The sequence below is a fragment of the Mustela erminea genome, chromosome 12 (genome assembly GCF_009829155.1).
Source record: "Mustela erminea isolate mMusErm1 chromosome 12, mMusErm1.Pri, whole genome shotgun sequence".
In the NCBI taxonomy this organism is placed as follows: domain Eukaryota; kingdom Metazoa; phylum Chordata; class Mammalia; order Carnivora; family Mustelidae; genus Mustela; species Mustela erminea.
The window spans coordinates 54,831,149-54,852,445 of record NC_045625.1 but is presented as its reverse complement, the minus strand read 5'-3'; the positions used below and the strand labels follow the sequence as shown (position 1 = coordinate 54,852,445).

At 39.8% G+C, this 21,297-nt stretch overlaps 1 protein-coding gene across 6 annotated transcripts in view; it reads right to left on the bottom strand.

Annotated features, from left to right (window-relative positions):
- The window catches only part of MPDZ (multiple PDZ domain crumbs cell polarity complex component), a 160,073-nt gene that overhangs the window by 2,148 nt on the left and 136,628 nt on the right, over positions 1 to 21,297 (bottom strand). For all 6 annotated transcript variants that reach the window (XM_032306254.1, XM_032306257.1, XM_032306259.1 and 3 more), the window contains 15 exons: positions 21,080 to 21,160; positions 14,590 to 14,682; positions 14,430 to 14,504; positions 13,119 to 13,293; positions 11,053 to 11,198; positions 10,223 to 10,306; positions 9,896 to 10,089; positions 9,051 to 9,198; positions 7,438 to 7,524; positions 6,105 to 6,195; positions 5,079 to 5,122; positions 4,098 to 4,220; positions 2,793 to 2,897; positions 2,113 to 2,225; positions 1,174 to 1,297 (listed from right to left, as the gene is read on the bottom strand). In XM_032306254.1, coding sequence (XP_032162145.1) covers positions 1,174 to 1,297; positions 2,113 to 2,225; positions 2,793 to 2,897; positions 4,098 to 4,220; positions 5,079 to 5,122; positions 6,105 to 6,195; positions 7,438 to 7,524; positions 9,051 to 9,198; positions 9,896 to 10,089; positions 10,223 to 10,306; positions 11,053 to 11,198; positions 13,119 to 13,293; positions 14,430 to 14,504; positions 14,590 to 14,682; positions 21,080 to 21,160 — 1,683 coding nt within the window. The remainder of the gene's footprint in view (positions 1 to 1,173; positions 1,298 to 2,112; positions 2,226 to 2,792; positions 2,898 to 4,097; positions 4,221 to 5,078; positions 5,123 to 6,104; positions 6,196 to 7,437; positions 7,525 to 9,050; positions 9,199 to 9,895; positions 10,090 to 10,222; positions 10,307 to 11,052; positions 11,199 to 13,118; positions 13,294 to 14,429; positions 14,505 to 14,589; positions 14,683 to 21,079; positions 21,161 to 21,297) is intronic.

Below are 21,297 nucleotides of genomic sequence, written 5' to 3'. Positions count from 1 at the left end.
GATTAAAAATATGGAAAAGTTAATGAGGAATCCATAATGATGAAATTCTTAAAATATGTTCTAACTAGCATGCCTTAAATAAATTGTTCCAAGGCTGAGGAAACGGACTGCATGACTCTTCTATTCACTGACAAATGCTGTTTGTATTTTTGGACATACCAATGGCTTTTAAAAAAATCTCATAAATTAAGCCTATAACTAGGTTGCTGTAGATACAGCACTTTAAGTTGGTTAAAAATAATAATTCTTTTTCAAAATAATGGAATAAAACCTCCACAGGTAGGCACTTTAAAGGATGACGCGCTAATCTGAAGCCCTGGGTCAAACTGTTTAATAGGTTGGCAGTAAGGTTTGTTTGCTCCTTTGCACTGTAAAATCATGAAGTTCCAGATTTTCTCCTGCAGGAAATTGTGTCCAATTTTGGAGCTCCTGAAAAAGTGTCTTAAGAACATATTAACAATAATTATATGGGTTTGAATTATTTTAACAGCTTCCCCAATGTTGCAGTAAATTTATTCTTATTCTAAACATGCTTAAAATAGCTTACTATATCATTACAACTAAATGCAATTTTTTAAAAAACTGAATTCCCTAATTGCAAATAGCAGATTTACTGCAGGTGACAGAGCTCCTGGATACTCTGCAATTTTTTCAGTTGTGATTTTTCTATTTTATTCAATAAAATTAAATGCAGATAAATGCTCTATTAGTTATTTAACCTATGTACCTATTTTACATACTTTTCTGTGTCTGTTCTATATTACCAAACCAAAAAAAAAAAAAAAAAAAACACAAAGGAAAAGAAATGCCAGCCCTCTATAGCATACATATTTAAAATATCCCATTTTCAAAAGACATTTAGTCAAAAGCAACCTGTTTTCAAAGGATAAAAAAATCAGGCATTACTGTCAAACTAAAGTTCATTAATATTTTTATTGCATATTGTCAAGTGTTCCCATGGAATTTCAATTTGAGCCTATTTTCCTTTAAACATAACTAAACCTCAAATTGAACAAAAATATTTAATGACTTGTTCCTGAAGGGAGTTCCAAAAGAAAATGATCAACTGTTAACCATTTGGCGTTACCTCAGGCCATAAACTAATAAGCCAGCTGCTGACCACTATTAATGAATGTTTGGGGGGACGGGGGTGGTTAAAATGTGCAAGCTTACCTTCGCAAACACTGTTTTAACATAAATGGGTAAGTCTCCATGAGGGCTTCCATATCCTCCTACTATGCTGAAGCCTAAGCCATCTGGTCCTCGGTCTAGTGTAATAGATTTACACTGAGGAGGTCTACAGTAAAGGGAAGAAAGAAAAAAGAGGGTTTCAATTTTAAATTCATACCTGTAAGTTACGGATTATCTGACATCCACGTAGAACCAATACAAATCTCAGTGCTACTGACAGTGAGTATATCATGGGTATTTTGGGGGTGCCTGCCCTGTCCATGCATGCTGTGATCAGTATTTTAAATTTACATAATCCAACAAAATCCTATTTAACACCCTACATCTATTACTCATTTACAGTTCCCCTAAACTAACATGCTCACAACACGTTCTCACTGCAGGCGTGCACATTCTTTCCCCAGGTTCCTTAAAGGAAGAAGGTTACAGCACAGAGCTCTAACGGTGGAGTAAGTCAGAAACATCAGGACTCCCAAGCTCAGAGAGAAACAGCCATTACTAGCAATGTAAAGCCTGCATCACATTATTTAAAAATTCTCAAATGTTCCTCTCTTCCCCTCTCTTTATGGTTCAACTCTTTTGTACGCACATGCTGGGGAACTGTGAGTTTTTTAATCAAAAGGATGATTTAGTAAATGGGTTGGTAATGTTGGAATTTCAAAATGGCAGAAGGTTTCAAAAGATTCCTTTCATGTCACACAGGGTAGTGATGTCAAGACAAAAATGGCCGCCAAAGAACGTAGAGCCAAAACCATGGGAAGGATAGTGGCATGCTACCTGTCTCTACATGATGAAGTAAATCCATGCCACAATTATTTAACAGTTCAGAAACACTTGGTTTTCGTATCTCAAACTTCGTCTCTTGTTTTTTCACCTTCATGTGAATGGTAGGGACACAGAAACCACAGTATATGCGCTCACCCTAAATCCTCCTGAAATATGCTGCTTGACGTCAGCCCAGTGAAAGAAAGACCAGAACTGGCCGGCTCCTGCTGATGACCTGTGACCACACTCACATCTCCTCCAGCGACTACCTGTGCGTGGGAGAAACAGAGAAAGACACATGTTCCTGTGGCTAGGCAGGGAGACATCAGTAACTCTCCTTCAAAAATAGCATTTGGATTAAAACATGTCCTTTATTGTCTACTTAATCATTTCTGTGAACCTGATATACAACATAAAGAGAAATTTCACAAGGTCCAGAGGCCTCTTCAACTGACAGGAAACATCTTTTAGTAATTCAATTCTGCAAAGTTCTTTGATGTTTTCAAACATGGTCTCAAATGAAGTTATTTTTTTTTTAAGAGCTTTAGAATAAACAGCCACTCCTACCACTTAACATTCTAGCCATTAATCATTTGTAGCTAAGACCCTGTATTTTTTTTTTTCCTTTAGATATAAAGTATCAAACAATAAACTCATCAGGATAAAATGCTTCAAACATACTTTCTCGGAACTCTCAGTGTAATCATTTATGTTCGGGGGAAATAGTAAATGAAATAATATCAGGAGATTTAAGAACTTCTACTGCTCTAATGCTTATAGCTTCTGTGTCTCTCGCCACCCAGACTGTGAAGAGTGCTTGGGATACAACTCTTTACCTGCATTTCAATGGAGCCAGAGGCATTTTTCAGTAAGTTAACTGCTTGGGTGTGAGTCATCCCCTCCGTGGAAGTGCCGCAGATAGTGACAATCCGGTCCCCAACCTGCAAGGGAGACAAGAAACCAGCCATCTGCTAAAGCAGCCGTGGAGAGTGAAGCGGGACCGGAACAGTGAGCTCCTTCTCTACCCGCACATCACGTACACACTGCTCTCAGCAACTGAACTACAACCGGGGAAGCGGGTAATTTCAAGAATTAGCCCCAACAGAAAGAAGCTGTCCATGACGATGCAGTTGGGTAGTCTCCAGGGGAAGGGGGAAAACCATTCTTCCCTCTCTTCACTTCTCCTGGGGAAGAGACAGTTTCTTATTAAAGAATAAAATATCTGATAACATTTAAAACCCAGAATCTCTTTAGATGTTTTTATTACACACATTAACTAGGACTCCAAGTCAGCTGGGACTCAAGGCCAAGCCTTGCCAGCGGCTTTTTTTTGCTGACGAAGCCTGGATGGAAGACAGCCCTGCTCCTTCACTGCTTTCCCAGGGCGGATCTGAGCCGCCACCACAGACGCCCAAGTATTCACCATCAGTCCAGCACAGAGAAGTTTTCCGCTACGTGCAATTACCGATTTGTAAGTGCCAGTCAGTCACAAGCTCAGATATCAAAAGAGACTGAACCATTTCTAGTGTAGGGACTAAACTAAGTGGTTAAGTTGTGAGACCCTCTGTGACCCATGAGGCCACACAGATTTTACTTCATTGAGACCTGAATGGAATAGTCACCTGACTGCAGAACTGGACAGGGAGCATCAACAGGGCTCCGCCTCAGCGTAATCCCTCAACTCGGAAGCACGTTTGGTATAGTTTCACTACGTAAATCACACTTATATGAAACTTCTACAAAATGGATGATCAATTGCAACATAAATGATAGTTTTCAATTTAATGATGTTGCAGTGGCATTTAAGCCAGTGACACACGTAAGGAGAAAATTTCATCTCATACTGGTGTTCTGAACCACCTTGTTTTAACTTATTTCACAGAGTTGGAGACAAGTAAAAAGTAGTAAGAAACAAGAGCAGATCTTCCCGTCTCATTTACTTGTCAATCTGCATGCCACAGCAAACTCTCTCTCTCCGTTTTCTTCACCTTTGCTCAAAGCCAACCTGCCGCAGTCAGATTAGGGATTTAAAAGCAGATACAGGCACTGAAAACTGGCTGCAACAAGAGATGACATTCAAAGGGTTTATGAAACCTTTTGCCAGATCTGCGAGGGCTGCCGCGGTTATGGGTAGAACTTACTCTGAGTTTCTGGGTCTGAGCTGCAACTCCATTCGGGTGCATCATTGCAATAAATATAGGAACATCCCCAAGTGGGCTGCCCACTCCTCCAGCAATGCTGATTCCCAGTGAGTCAGTAGGCCCCTGGCATGCAAGAGATGAAAATATTTCAGTCAATGTGATATTTTAAATTGATGTTTGGTTTCTTTGGCCCGATGCTGTACAGTCAGCTCAGGTCTTGGAGGTGTGAGGTAATGCAGCTCAGGGAAACTGTATTACTTCATTTGACATGGGTCCTTAGTGTGACTTAGGAAAAGCAGCATCTGTCCAGGAAATAAAAGGAATCAAAACACATTAAATGAAAATCATACAGTGGGGATGACAAAAAGCAGGTGTACTGATGAAGTGAAAGATCCTAACTTTGGAATCAGAGAGATCTGTCTTCAAAGCCAGGAACTCACACTTATAGATGTTGGGACCTGACCAAGTTCGGCCCTCCTAATAAGTTACTAGATGTTCACGGACAAAATGGAGCTCAGAGGAGCCCTCCCAGGGGGCTCGCTGAAGATATCACACGAGACGATGATAGCATGATACGTCTACAAGAACGCTCAGCAGAGAGCAAAGGCTCAATAAGCTGTAGCTGCTTTTGTGTTCTCTCTTGTGCATGGCTGTCCAGGGAATCTGTTTCATGGGAATAAGAAGGATCTATGGGAGGCAGAGAGGCTTGCTTCGCAGTACGAGAAGTGAGAGTTGGGGCGACACCTTGTGTGGGGTTGGGTGGAAGCTGTTCTTGGCAATACAGGATACGCCAACAATGATTTTTCATATAATGGCCTATGACCAGGAAATTCAGTGAACACTACTGTGGTATTCCCGCTGTATACAACACATAATTTTTCTGATGCTATGGTAAAATAGTGAGACAGCTAATACGAAAATACACATGGAGATGCCCCTGAGGTCAAGAGAGTTTATGTCATTCTCTCTTCCCCAAGTTACCTTTTTTATTTCAACTGTTCTTAATCCCTGTATTTCCGATGCCACTGTAAAGTGAAAAAAATATGGTTATTAAAGTATTTTTATGTTCAATTAAATTTTAGTCAATGCCTGAAGCTGGAATGGAACTGAGATACTGTATATATATATATATATATATATATATATATATATATATATATATATATTTTATATTTTTTATATATATATATATATATATATTTTTTTTTTTATAAAGAGAGAGGGTGCTTAAAGTTGCCAGTACATATGACTAAATCTGTCTCACACAAGGAATCTTTATTTTTCCAGTTGGAAAATGTGCATACCCCCCCATTTCTTCCTTCTTATTTTAATCGTTGATTATATAACTGCATAATCCACTTTGAATGAGTCAAGGGCAGAACAGGCTTTGGATAGAAAGACACATGTGCACAGCTGAGAAAAATAAAGTCATGGACACATTAAAAGGAATTCATGGACTTAAGTGGCTAAATTTCTAGAATATTAGTCACATTGCAAACAGAGATTGCCATATGGTTAGTTCTTCAATTTGAACAACTTTCAACTAATGCTCCAAGCCAAAAAACCCTCTGCATCATGATTTCATGTAATTAAAACACAGGAGGATCACACTAATTTTCTCAATCAAAATTTTTGCAGTCTTCATGGAAAAAGAAGTCTTCACTTAATAGCATCTTCTGAATTATTGGTGTTAGATTAAACAGAAAAAGAAAATAAAAATCAAGCACACCAGTCTGCTTAGTAAGAAAAAATTACAGAATCAGGATTCTAATGTTTTGTATATCTTATAGATAAAACAACAAATGGAAAAACTAAACAACAAAGACACAGCTTCATGTTGTTCAGAGTATTTGCCAACACACACCTTTGTACCCATATTAAAGTATGAAAAGATCTGGGGAACGAGATCTCAGAGGTAAATTAATACAGGGGAAAAAAAAAAAAACCAGTGTTGGTTACCAAAATTCAAACCAGAAAATCATGCTGGAAATATCAAACCAATCTTACGTGCATTCTTCTTCAAACTACTTTCTAGGGAATCAGAAGTGCTGGATCCGGAGAGCGGGAAAGTGAATGATGACAGGCTGCCTTCACTCATCTACAAATCACAACAATTATTTTAGGAAGTATTGAAGTAATAATATCCCCTAAATACCACTTATTTCAGAATTAAATTTTTTTTAAGAGATTTTATTTATTTATTTGACAGAGAGAGAGAGCACAAGCAGACAGAGTGGCAGGCACAGGGAGAGAGAGAAGCAGGCTCCCCACCGAGCAAGGATCCCGATGCAGGACTTGATCCCAGGACCCCAGGATCATGACCTGAGTCGAAGGCAGACACTTAACAACTGAGCCACCCAGGCGTCCCAACAAAATTAAATTCTTTTATTGCATCTAGAGAGAAATGTCTGTGAAGCAACAGTTAAGCAACAGTGGCATTTGATAATTTGAAATCTAATGATTTTTAAAAATATTTTATTTATTTATTTGACAGGCAGAGATCACATGTAGGCAGAGAGGCAGGCAGAGAGAGAGGAGGAAGCAGGCTCCCTGCTGAGCAGAGAGCCCGATGCGGGGCTCGATCCCAGGACCCTGGGATCATGACCTGAGCCGAAGGCAGAGGCTTTAACCCACTGAGCCAGCCAGGCACCCCGATTTTTTTTTTTCTTTTCATGAAATAATTTGCCTAGTGACCTAAACAAATTAAAGCTAAAAGAATAAATGAGATTGATTCCAACAAACTAAAATTTAAGTGGCTTTTCATAGATTCATAGTTTCATTCAAGCTAAATTTAAACTGATGTTGTACATAGATTGGGGCTTATGAAGAAATTGTGAAATAGGGTCAACTGGAAATAAATGGTAGTGTTGAAGGGCTGAGTAAAGGGTCTTTAAGGATAGGCTGACGCAGACACACGTGAGGAGGGGCGTGCCGCAACCCTGAACAGACACGGTCGTGAGCTTCATCCACGGTGGCGAGCTTCTACAGTTCACCTGACATGGAATTTTTTCAGTTGAATACTGAGAAATATTTGTTATAAAATACTTTAAAAATACATCACCTTAGTAGGCTTTACAGATATTAATTGGTTAATTTGCACAATTATGGGAAGAGAAACAAAGGACAGTTGAAAGGAAATTCTTGAGATGACTTGGAAACTACTCAAGGGCTCCATTGTGTTCACCCGTCCATGCTCACCTGTGGCTCTTCCCACATCAGACTGCAGCCCCCTCTGCCCAGCTGCCGGAGACCCAGCCTGTGCGTGGACCCCATCAGGGCCATCGTGGAGTTGCTCTGGCCCATGAACTATGTCACCCTGATGAACCCCACAGCTACCCACCTGGCTGCTTTGAGAAGGCCTCCTCTCTGAATGAAATGGACCGGCTTTGATTCTTCCAACTTCCAAGGTCACTGTGCCTAGGGAACACTAGTGGAGTGGTTGTTTTAGGAAACTGTTTAAATAAGATGCTACAAAAACAGCATGGAGGTTCCTCAAAAAGTTGAAAACAGAGCTACCCTATGACCTAGCAATTGCATTACTGGGTATTTACCCTAAAGACTAAGTGTAGTGATCCGAAGGGGCACGTGCACTCGAATGTTTATAGCAGCAATGTCCACAATAGCCAAACTACGGAAAGAACCTAGATGTCCATCAACAGATAAATGGATAAAGAAGATGTGGTATATATACACAATGGAATACTATGCAGCCATCAAAAGAAATGAAATCTTGCCATTTGCAACGACATGGATGGAACTGGAGGGTATTATGCTGAGTGAAATAAGTCAATCAGAGAGAGATAATTATCATATGATCTCCCTGATATGAGGAATTTGAGAAGCAGGGCAGGGGGTTGTTGGGGGGAAGAGAGGGAAAAAAATGAAACAAGATGGGATCAGGAGGGAGACAAACCATAAGAGACTCTTAATCTCACAAAACAAACTGAGGATTGCTGGGGGGTAGAGGTTTAGGGATAGGGTGGCTGGGTTATGGATACAGGGGAGGGTATGTGCTATGGTGAGTGCTGTGAAGTGAGTAACTGATGATTCACAGACCTGTACCCCTGGGGCAAATAATACATGTTATTTGTTATATGTTCTATGTTAATAAAAAACAATAAATAAATAAATAATAAATTAAAAAAAAATCCTTTTGGGATTTCCATAGACAAGGATACCTCCAATCCTTTGTGGAAAGAGCCCTTCTAAAACATAAAAAAGAATAGCATCAAGCAGCAGCACCAGAAGCAACACCCAGCGTCTGTCTCACAACCTCAAGGTTTACATGGAGACTGTGCTGAGGAGGAGAGAGACTGAGAATCGAGCTACTGTCTCATGAAGCATACTGGTTTAGATATGCCAAATACACCAACTCAAGGCTTACAAAATGAAACAGAAACAGTAAGACAACCGTGACCACCACAACTTGTTTTGTCCTTAACAGATAACTGGGCAAACTCTCTATCACCACACCTACAACCAGCAGACCGATTATACTATCCTGAAATAAATTACATAGCTATAAACACAAAATAAGAATTGAAGACAACTTCCCTGTGACCTCTGACACAGAAATCACAGGCATGGAAAAAGTACTGTATCGTCTAAGGTGAAAGCACAGTGAGGTATTTTGAGATCCTGGATTTTTGGAGTTAGACATACAGGTTTAAATCTTACTTTCTGATTTACCAGCTCTGGGGCCTTAGTGGATGTCTACCTTGGAAAGTCTTTTATTTAATAATAAAAAAATACACAGTATAATAAAGAGCTATCACAAATCTATTATTTAGAAATTTATCACTAAAATATGGTTATCTTACCTAGAAATGTGCCTCATCTGAGAAAACATTTTAAATAAAGAGCACTCAGTGCTTATTTGACCGTGCTCGCCCAGTGAGTACCTTCCTTCTCCCATCCTGCTGCACGGAGTCCTTGCCAGCCTTCGAGCTTTACCTTTAGCAAAGCAGCCACAGCCTCCTGGGTGGCGTTACGGACGTCCTCTCCATTCACCGTCAGTATCTGGTCTCCCTGCACCAGTCTTCCGTCTGCATCGGCAATCCCGCCTTTGACGATGTCTGACACAAATACTCCAGTATCATTTCTGTAAACATAATTTGGAATTTCACCTCTTTTCTGACAAGGTTTCTGCTTGTCAGTGTGTCTTCTTCCTCAACCCTTTTCCTCTGCTGCCGCAGCTCCCTCACAGTATGTCTCTGTCTCTCATCAATGGAATTCTTTGTTGCAAGAACATATTTAATTCTCATTGACCAAATCACGAGTTTTTTGAGGTCAGGAACCATGTCTTATTTAACATGTTCCCTAGAACTTAATGTATTCCCTGTCACACAGTAGGTGCTCAAGAAATACCAAATAGGGCGCCCAGGTGGCTCAATCGGTTAAGAATCTGCCTTCAGCCCAGGTCATGATCCCAGGGTTTCGGGATTGAATCCTGCATTCCTGGACTCCAGTCCTACACTGGGCTCCCAACCCAGCAGGGAGTCTGCTTCTCTCTCTGCCCCTCATCCTACTCATGTTCTTGTGCTTTCTCGCTCTCTTGAATAAATAAAATCTTTTAAAAGAAAGAAATACCAAATAGTTTTTATCTAATAGCCTCAAGATCCCCCAAAAGACTAACTTAAAAAGTTCAAAATGAGGTCTTTAGATTAGCTCCCTTCCTGAGTGGGCTGACTATAGCTACTCACAGAACACCAGCAGCTGATAAAGACTGACTACTACTATAAAAGGGCTGAAATTCAATCATTTCCAAAGATCATGAGGTTTGCCCTCTTCATTCGTACCTCTTCCCAACAATACTTAATCCCAGGCCTTTCCCTGGCTTCTTCTGTAGCTCGACAGTGAGGGTGTCATACACATCTTCCTCTTTGTACGGAGCCTCCTCTCTGTAGAGCGTCAGCCGCACTCTTTGTGGGGTCTGTCTCAGGACATTAATTGCTTCATCATGTGTGGCCTTTCTCAAGTCAATCCCATTCACCTGTACAGAAATGGGACACTGTGAGGACCCAGGTCTGTCAAATAAGGAAAGAACAAAAAGGAAGTGAAAGAAACAAAGGAAACAGAGACCACCCTCCCCAGAGTAGCTTTTCCTTTGTTAATTATAAAGGTACCTCTAGAATCTGATCTCCAGCCCAGAGTCTTCCATCTTTACAAGCTGCTCCTTCTTCATAAACTTCATGGATAATAATGGCGCCCTAAGGGCCCAGACAAAACATATTCATGCTTTAGCCCATTCTTCCTAAGACTGCTAAACAGAAAGGAAGTCAAAACACACCGTACTTTTAAATATAATGTGAAGGGTTACATACTCACTGGATCCATAGGGAGTCATATCAAAAGTCAAAAGAAAAGTATAATGGAATTTTTGCTACAATACTCAAAGAAGTTTACGTATCTTTCTAATGACAGGGACGTATAAAGATAAAAATTATGAAACATACAAATCATACATATGTACATATAATAGGTATACATCACCTTTCCTATCACAAATGAAATTGACCGATATACTTCACTTTTCTTAGCCACAAATGCAATAATTATATTTTGAAAGATTTTTGACATTTAGAAAATTTTGTCTATAATTATCCAGTTTTTCAGACTCCTTTCAATATGGGCCCAACCCAACCATATCCAGTCAGTGAAAAGGCAATTAAAATATGGCAAAGACCAGTAAGCTAACAGAAATATTTTGAACCTAAAAGTTCACAATCACAAGTGTAACTATCTTATTTAGTCAGCACTCACTTACTTAAAACAAAAGTCCCAGTACCCAGTTTTCGGTGTTTGCTCTATGACTTAAAATAATAATGAATGACACATTTTTCTAAGCCTTAATGTTTCATTTAATAAAACAGATAGGACTCTCCCTGACAGCAATCTTTCAGGGCTCACTGGAGGGGCTTCTGTGTATCTGAAGCACCTCGGGGAACGTCCTCACCAGCAGAGTGTCTGACCCTCCAACGATGCTCAGGCCCAGCCCTGTTCGCCCTTTGGAAATCTCAATGGTTGTTTCGCAGCCTGGGATAATGGGGCAGGTTGCAGGATCAGAAGCAAAGATCGCTGGTGTTGATGACCTGCTTGTACCTAAAAATAAATTTTAAAATGAAAAGAAATACAAATACAAATTGATCAGATGGTATCAACAACAAACGCCCCCCCCCGCCCCGTTGCCTGTGGGGGACAAAGCAGAAAAAGGGTCCAAGGTTACAAACAAGAAAGATTTCAGATTTACCTTAATCTTTTAGTTATATTTTAAACATATCAAACAAAATGATTAAATCATCATTAATTTAGGGTGGTGGATACAAAGTTACGTTTTGTACTATGGTGCATTTTCTAAAATGCTAAGGATGATACATGTAAAGGAACAAGAGCAGAGAGCTGAGCTGAGACTGGTTTCATGCTGATATGCCACACTTCACTAGAGCCAAATAACCTCTTATGAAATTATTATTTGTACAACTCAGAATGGAGGTATGTAGTGTTCATCTAAAAACACATTCTGGGAAGACCACAAAAGCACAAAGCACATCATCGTATCAGTAATTCTGCTTGTGGTGCCTTCATTTCAAGGCTTTTTATGTTTTGATTTTGGTTTTCCTTTTCTTCCTATCCTAGAGCATCTCTTCTTATGTAATCAAATCTGTGCACATAAGCAACTGGATTTAATATCTGAGTTTATAAAACAACAAGTGAGACTCACAAGCAGTTTCTTTCTTTGCATGTCTCACTTGATGTTTTAGAAACTCAGATATTAAAATCTGGTGCATATATGCTCAGGATTGAAGAGATAAGAATAGGTTATGAGAAAACAAGGAGATTATAATTTCAAACCTTGTTTTATGACAGTCTTCATATCATATGTTTTATGATATACCAAAGAGCATACAGCACACGTCATGTTTTGAAAAAGCTGAGACACTTGGTAGAGTAGCTTTAGGCAAGAGGCTCTCTTTTTAGGAAATCAGAGACAGACTAATTCTTGCTCCTGAAATGGTAAGAGCAGGTGTAAAGATATTTCCTCATGTTACATTCTCATGTAGCATTTCACATTTTTATAGACAATGCTATTTTGGGATCAACATAAAATTGAAAAAGGAGACAATTTCTATAAAACCTTTTAACATTTCAGTGAGCTACCCAGTCTTTCTAAATAAAGGATTACTTTGACCAGATACGTATTACTTTAAGAATTTTTTTGTCTAACTATGTTATATATGTTTTAAACTGCTGTATCCTTAAAAACCTGTCAAAAGAACTTAATGTTTCAGTCTGGAGGCCAAAAGAGATTTTTTTCTTCCATCTCAGAAAAAGCCTATGTGTTTAAGTACCTTTTTCAATGCTGCAAAGCTTGAAATTTACTGTCTTATTAAACACTGATGTAATTTTTGTCAAAAAGTAACTTAAATGAATAATTTGCCTCAATTTGCTACACGGGCATTTTCATGATGCTCACAAGTCTCATTCCATGGTCCACATACAACCATTTTCATCTAAAGGATCTACGACTCCGAAATGACAGAACTCAGATCAATTGTGCTAACTTTAGCAATGACTATTGTTTTTAAGAGATTTTTTGTAATGCAAGGCACTGTATCCATTTTACCAATTAGAATACTGAGGCTTTAGAGAAGTTACATTACTTGCTCAATATAAACAAAGGAATATTCAAAATGAGGATGCTACTTCATTGGTCAAATGCGTAGAACCACAGGTACCTTCAGCAAAAGGTCCTTGGAGAGCAAAGAGCAGCTTTAGAGACTCAGAGTGGGAGGAAGGGTTCCCTAAGGCCCTGTGGCAGGTTAATGTGCAGCACACAGATCCCTGCCTAACAGTCCAGTGATCTTTCCTCAGGAGCCCCTCTCCTTATAGCATCTTTTCACCAAAGCGTTCCCTGGCAATGGCCTTTCAAACATTCAAGCAGGTGGCTCCCAACCAGGAAGCTGCCCCTGGGGGGTTTCAGTGCACCACACAAGCAGGAACCACAAGAGACTGGCCCCTTACTTGGGATGGACTCTGGTTCCGGGGAGCCAGAAGATGGTGCCATTGGAGACAAGGAGCTGCTTTTCTGTTCTCCACTGGCCGTACCAGCCGCCGAAGCCACAGTCTGGGGGTCACGATTCTCAGCACAAATGCTAAGTTTCACTGTTGTCTTTGCTGTTTTCAAAAGACTAATAAACTGGCAGGGTGTTGGTGTGGCAGAGAAACAAAATTCAAAAGCAGATTAGTAGACGTAAATCAGTAAGTCACTGTTACAACTGGAATCCCTTTCCTTGTCAGCACTTGAGAAGTCAAGAAAGAATACATGTCATTTCTTTCTTGTTTCTCAGTTGCTGATATTAAGGCCAAAGTTTATTTCTATTTTAAGTCTAGTTTTGACCATATTCTTCTTTATACAAGTACAGGGTTTTCAATGTTTGACATTTCTAATTAATCTCATCCCTACAATCTTAGAAGATATAGATATATATATATATAGTATTTTTCCCAATTCCTGATTCTACTGAGAATCTGAAACAACTTACACAACTCTTTAAATAAAATGGAAACTCTTAGAAGGGTAAGGAAAACTGCAACAGAAGAGTCCAGCAAAATGGAAAGTTAGAACATGGACATATGGGCTAAAGGGTTTAACTCATACAATTATTAAAGTTGAATTTGAAAAATGGTTTAAGCTTCTTGCTGGCCAGTGTAGAAATAAAAACATTTGCACACTAAATCTCAAAAGAAACACAACTTTTCTTCTTGTACCTAATCTATGAAATGCTTCAAGTGAGACGACTAGTAAGTTTTACCACTTTTGCAGACTATAAAACTCGTAACGGTTTAATCCCAATGAAAGTAATGCATTTAATGACTGAGTCTGTTTATAAAACAACAGACAAAGTGGATATTTATTGGAGCAAATATTCATAAAAATTTCTTCGGTCTTAATATGAAGTTGACCTTCGTTTAGAAGTTTCAAGTTTCTGGGGCAAATAATACATTACATAATAATAAAAACAATTAAAAAAAAGAAGTTTTAAGTTTTTCTAAGGGAAAATAGAAATGAAATTTATCAAAAATGCCCACTGAACACCGGATTTTCTAGGCAATAGAAAATATGTTAATATCATTTGACTAGAAAAATAGAAAATAGAAATTGAAGAACTTCCAAAGAATCCCTTCTTTTCCTTAATGATATCTGTCTAATACAAAGTCTAGTAGAGCTACATGGTTCCAATTCCCTAAACCCCCCCCACCCCCCCACCCCCACACACTGGCCATGCCCATGGAAGGGCTAACAGTGTTATTTCCTTCCTTTGGGAAACGTACCTTTTCAACAGGATAGCCAACAACGACTTCATCGTCTACAGCCAAAATCTTATCTCCAATTTTGAGCCGTCCATCCTAAATGGAAACATGTTAAGATTTAGGATGATTTTATAGAACTAATCCCCTTCTCCACCACTTTATGACAGTGAGAAGGCCTCACCTTGGCTGCCACCCCATGCTCGGTTAGACTCTTTATGATGACTCCGCTAAGCGTGTCTTCCTCACTGATGGCAATGCCCAAGCCTCCTTGGTCCTAGAGAAATAGTAACAATTTAGAAAACTTGAAGCAGATAAAATTTATCCAAAGGAAAGATACATGGTAACTTCTGAACATTATCTTCTACCCCAGGGCTAGAAAACAGATTAAAACCAATCTAAAGTTCATTAACAGAAATCTCTTAAGCAAACTTTCAAACTTTTTAGTGGAAATAAATTTTCTTCTATCGAATATTCAAATGTATTCATTCCTCCCATATGTTTACGATTTCTAGTGCATTTACCCTATATATGCAATTACACATCTCTAGTAACTTATAGAAAAATATCCAGAGAATAAAATGCATTCAATAACTGAATGAATATACAACATTTCCAATGTAGTTTTGTGAACTGGCTGATGCAGTAAGTCATTTAAAAAAAAAAAAAAAAATCAACCAGCTTCCTCTTTCTGGCCTACAGCGAAGAAGTAACAACCCAATCAGGCCCCTTCATCCCATCCCTTCTCCTGAGCAGACAGACTACAATTACTTCTGCAGGCTTTGTCCTTCTGGGGCTGAATACCCAACATTGTTTCCCCAGACACTTGTGTTTTGATTTGGTGCAGAGTGAAAACACTCAACTCTGAGCCCAGAGACGTGCACTGAAAAACTGCCAAGCCTAGAAAGCTATACGTATTTTGTCTATATTTTCCACATTTTCTTTTATCAAGACCAAATGTTCAATAGTAAGACTTTTGTGTTTCTTTAATGTTTACATTAATAAAATTAAAATGGGGTTTCGAGTATTTTCATTCTGGTTAGAGCTAGCAACCATTTTCATTATAGTTTCTACCCAGGAAAATGTAAAGGAAAAGAGAGAAAAAGGAGATTTTGCCATGGTTATGAAATGTATACATGAGAGCAGTGCTTGCCACCAGGCATTTAGGATCATGACTGTGACATCAAGGTAAGGCCACACCATCATTTTAAAGATTATCAACATCGGGGCTTTTCTGAGGCAAAGCATTCATGTTTGATGAGTTTCGACTGTCACTGTGTGTCTCTCTACACCACACTCTCTTTCCACAGAATCAGTCACATTTGTAAGACACAGAAAACTGCATTTTTAGGGTGAGCAGAGCTCGGTTCTCATTTACTTCCTGTCTAGCTATAGGAAGTTGGATATGCCACATAACGTTGTCTAAACCTCAATTTTCTTATCTAAAAAATTAGTAATAACACAGCTGACCCTTGAACAATATGGGAGTTGGGTGCTGATCCCTCCGTACATATGAAATCCATGCATAATTTCTGACTCCTCAAAAAATGAACTATTGAGAGCCTTGTTGACTGAAAGTGTTATCAATAAAAACAGCTGAATAACACATTTTGTATGTTATGTGGAGTATATACCGTATTCTTCCAATGAAGCTAGAGAAAAGAAAATGTTATTAAGAAAATCATAAGGAAGAGAAAATACATTTGCGGTCCTACACTGCATTTATCAGAAACCTCCACTTAGAAGTGGACCCACACAGTTCAAACCATGTTGTTCTTGCCCGACCATGAGATTGCTGTGTGGATCAGGTGTAGTAAGAAAGGGACTGGAAACCTGATGTGCTATATACAGTGTTGTTATTACACATACCTTCCTTCTACTAATTACCCTACAGGAAATAATCAAATATATTTCAGATACATTTTCTAAACTTGCCAGGATTTTGAGACCCTGAGTCCCGATCTAGCTGGTGAAAGAATCAGGCTTAATGAAGGAAGGTGAATGTGCTACCAAAAAGACAAATACATCTAATTTAGCTAAACACTCTCTTTGGGATTTTCTATACCAATGGTCTTTCCTAGTATCACAAAGAAATATTTGTTTGAATACATCTACAATGACTATATGTATTCAACTCTGAGATTTGATTCTATCATTGCCTATTCTCTTATCTGCAGTCAGAAAAGTACCTTAGTGGTCCAGAGGGCATTTTCTGGTTGTTTACTTAACAATGTTATCATATTCCTCCCTACAGGCTCGTAGATTTTTGTCAGAATATCCCACCCCCTCCCCCTGCTGCCTCAAACAACATACAAGAGAATGCTTTCTCTCTTGCTCAATCTCTCTCTGCCCATGTTTTGGGTGGTGATTTTATTTTATTTTATTTTATTTATTTATTTTTTTAAAGATTTTATTTATTTATTTGACAGAGAGAAATCACAAGTAGACGGAGAGGCAGGCAGAGAGAGAGAGAGGGAAGCAGGCTCCCTGCTGAGCAGAGAGCCTGATGCAGGACTCGATCCCAGGATCCCGAGATCATGACCCGAGGCGAAGGCAGCGGCTTAACCCACTGAGCCACCCAGGCGCCCCTGGGTGGTGATTTTAAAATACGCTCACAAACTCCTTCAAAAAGGGGATCCTGAACGTGTGATGGACTTGGGTTACTTGACTGTAAAATACAGAATAAAGCAGAAGGAATGGTGCATATTTCCATACCTATGTCAAAGGCATCAGAGCTCTGTCGTTGCTCTCTCTTGGATCCCGTGCTCTGAGGGAAGCCAGGCCCATGTTAGGAGGACATGAAAGCAGCATCACAGAGAGCCAATGCGGCTTCCTCCCAGTGCTCATTTAAGTCAGCCATCCCAGATGCGGCTCTTCCGGCCTCGGCCAAGCATTCCTATGACCCCAGTCCTAGCTGGCACTTTGCTATCAAACTGTACAGAGCCTGACCAGACCACCCAGCTGAATGGCTCCCAGATCCCTGACCCACAGAAACAGAGATAATAAATGTCTATTGTTTTAAGATTCTAAATTGTGGTAATTTGTGGATGTAACAGTGGATAAATAACTCCAAGGACTGAGTCTGAATGACTTGGTTCAACAGTACAGTTCTATTCCCATGGCCACAGTCCCAAGCTCAGGAGCTGGTGTGTGAACAGAGCTGACTCAACTAGCATGGGTTTCAGGACTTTTACTCAGAATGACGGCATAGCCACTTTCCCCCCAAGCCCCTGAACACAGGTGAGAGAAGCAGCACATGACCCCAGCTATGGCTGGAAGACATTCTAAGACAGAGGAAGACCAGCCCTGGGATATAGCTGACCACTGATGGCTGTGCAGGAAGAGGAAAAGAACTGGCTCTTGATGACACTACAGAGCCACAAATCAACTATCCTGGAAGATCGCTGCCCAGGAACCTGAGCCCACAAATCCCCTCTTTCACTAAGCCTATAGGAGAAAGGTTTTTTGTTATTAGCAAGAGGCAGTGTCCTAAAAGCTATGAATCTGTATATATAATATGCCCCAGTCCCACTTAAAATACTACAAAAATAAACATATCCATAAACACATCTAAAGACAATCAATTGGCATCAGAAGAGTAGGATGAACTACAAATAAGGGTAACAGGGTGTGAGTGCGGTTTCCCAGCTGAATGCTTAGCTCTTCACCTCACTGCTGCCACAGGACATACAGCCCGTAACAGGGAAAGGTCTGAGAGACACTGTTCTGAGCCAATTATTAAAACACTACCATAGAGAGAAGGTGAAACAAATTAAGGAAACTTTGTTATGGAGTAACAGTTGTATCATTCAATAGCCAGAAGAGAGTGAACAAGAATTAAAAGTAGAATGAAGCCAAACCACCATTATTATCAGGAGAGCTATTCTGAAATTTGGAAAATTCCCCAAAAATTCAGAAAAAAACTTCTTAATGCTATTTGAAGACATTCACCCTATAAAACTCATATGGACTTGAAATGGATCTCTAAAAATCGTGCAAGGTTGCTTCGAGGTACAGGTACTTTCCTAGGACAAAACTGCTTAAAAACCAATCTTGAATCAAAAATCCTTTGTCTGTAAAGTGAATAAGCATTTCAGTCAGTCACTAAGGGTTCAGATTATACACACTATAAATGTGCTGCTTATATTTCTATTTTCCCACTTTAAAAAGATTAAAAAGAAAAGAAAATAATCAGGGTGTCTGGTGGCTGAGTTAAGTGTCTGACTCTTGATTTCAGCTGAAGTGTTGATCTCAGAGTCGTGAGATCAGGTCCGGGGTGGGCTCCAAACTGGGCGTGGAGCCTGCTTAAGATTCTCCCTCTGCCTTTCCCTCTGGCCCACTGTACCCCACCCCCAACCCAGCTGTGCGTTCTCTCTCATTAAAAAAAAAAAAAAAGAAAAAAAAAGATAATTAATGTGTCCAGAGAGCTTCTAAGGAGTCAAAACAGAATTAGAAACGGCCTGTTGCTACCATTTCTGTACTGAAACTGTTATGAAAGCCATTCTCTCCTTCCTGACTCTCCTGTACTAGACCTCTTTCCCAGCGCACAGCAGCATGTAAGCCGTCATCCATTCTTCCCTCCTGCACACTTATATGAACTATGCCACCCATACTATATGAGATAATGGGAGAAAAAGTAACAGGTTCTTCTTTCTCAACCTGTTTGCGATATAGATGTATAAAAAATTTATCCACATGAATGCTTATACATGAGACATGTTTGAGCCAGGCACAGCTAAACGACAAATAAATGAGGACATTATCAGTAAGCATTCTATAGGCCAGAATACCGAAGGAATATTTCCAAATAAACAGACATGAGATTAAGCTAGATCTTCAGTCATACAGGATTTAGATAATCTAAAAGAAAGCAGAAGGGCATCCCAAGTTGTATAAGCACAGGTAAGGAGGGACGAATTCTTAAAATAAATGGCCGTGGGCACTTGAAACATTCAGTCTGAATGAAGTTGAAGATTCTTATAAGAAACACACAGGTGTTTCGGAAAGGTAAATAGGCCCCAGGCGCAAGCTGAAACAAGGAATGGAAAATGGGACTTGGAGGTGTAAGACCAGAGTTAAGTTCTAACTATCATTCTGAGCTAGGAGGACTGTTGTAAGTGGGAAAATAAAATGATCTCACAGGTTGCTGAGAAGTAAACAATATAAAGCACGTGAGACTTTGCCATTAAGTTTTTTCAAATAATCATAATTTTTAAAAATACAAGGTAGTATTAAAAAAAAACATTTTTTTTTAACCATAAAAAAAAAATACAAGGTAGTATAAATGACAAAAAGTTGCAGATGAGGTATAAATGTTAGCAGCCTGGTTAATTCTCCCTTCCTCGCCTTCTTGAGTTTTGTCTGCACAGTCGACTAATAATGGATTCAGCGTGGACAGGTTTATCTAGTATGCGGAGTTTTTTAACCTGTCATTTTTAGCAAGGGCTTGTCCAAGGATGTTTTTAAGCACACATTCTGTGCAGCATTCAGAAACTCATGGTTTCCGACTTCATAACAACTTGAATAGTGCAAAGCATAGGCTGTTGTTATCCAACTACTTAAAAGCGACTCATTTAATCTTTACAGTTAGGTCAAAGGTAATATTATCATCTCCAGTTTACTGGTGAGAAAACTGAGGCAAAGGAAGATCACATAATATGTCAGGTATGTACTTGATGAAGCAAGGACTGAACCCGGATTCTGGAGCCAAGGCTCGTAAACACCGTGCTGCCCTGCCTCACAGCTGGGCGGGCAGTGGCCCGTGGACCCCTTCTCTTCTGGTGGCCTGCGATAAATATAGCCCGGCTCCGTGTCAACCCCTAGCTCACCTTCCTCTTCTTCCTGTGCCCTTTGCTGCTGTCTCTGCGAATATTCTCCCGCGTGTGTCCACCGCCTGCCCCTGTCTGCATTCCAACAGGAGCCTGCAGCACCTCAAAGCATTTGCAGGTTTCTGTTCAGCAAACCACCTCTTCGACGCGGTCGACTCTTCGAAGTGGTCATTTGAGCCTCATGTTCAGATCTTTTCAGAAGTAAATACTTCACTGATGCTTATCAGTGAAGCTTTCAGAAATGTGAACTTTCAGTTTTATGAAGGGCAAAGACTATAATTTGTTTCTTTCTTCTTTATATTTCCTCCAGAGCAGGCCCTAAGTAAATGTATCAAAGGAGAGGGGCATCTGGGCGGCTCAGCCAGTTAAGCCTCTGCCTTGGGCTCAGGTCATGATCTCTTAGTCCCAGGACTGAGTCCTGCACTGGGCTCTGTGCTCAGTGGGGAGCCTGCTTCTGTTTTGTCCTTCACCCCATTCTCATGCTCTCTCTCTCACTCTCACAAATGGATAAATAAAATCTTAAAAAAAAAAAAAAAAGGAGAGACACTGCTAAATGTCATACCTTGGGATAATCACAAAGGCAGGAAAAGCTTAATCTCTGCTCAAGTATCAATTAATACAGTAATTCTCAAACGTTTGTGAGCATGGAATCACTCAGAAGGCTTATAAAAACGCAAACTGTGGGTCCACCCCCAGAATTTCTCATTCAGTAGGTATGGATGGACCAAATGTCTGCAATTCTAGCAAGATCCCAGGTGATGCTGATGCCGCTGGTCCAGAGACCACACTTCTGAGAACCAGAGAATCAGATTACTGGTGTAAAAATTCAACTCAAAGCACATTTACCTTGGGAAGCTCCAGATGTTGCACGTTTTTAAGTGAACAGAGGTCCACAGCTGCATCGGAAGTAGCACCACTTGGCTCAGGCTGACAGAGGGAAGGAAACGGCAAAACAGGCAACTGAGGTGACGCATTCTTGTTTGCTTAATAAGGGTCACTTGCATCACAATTATTTCACGCGTTATAGTTAATTATTATTAATACTTCATGATATTTATGAACAT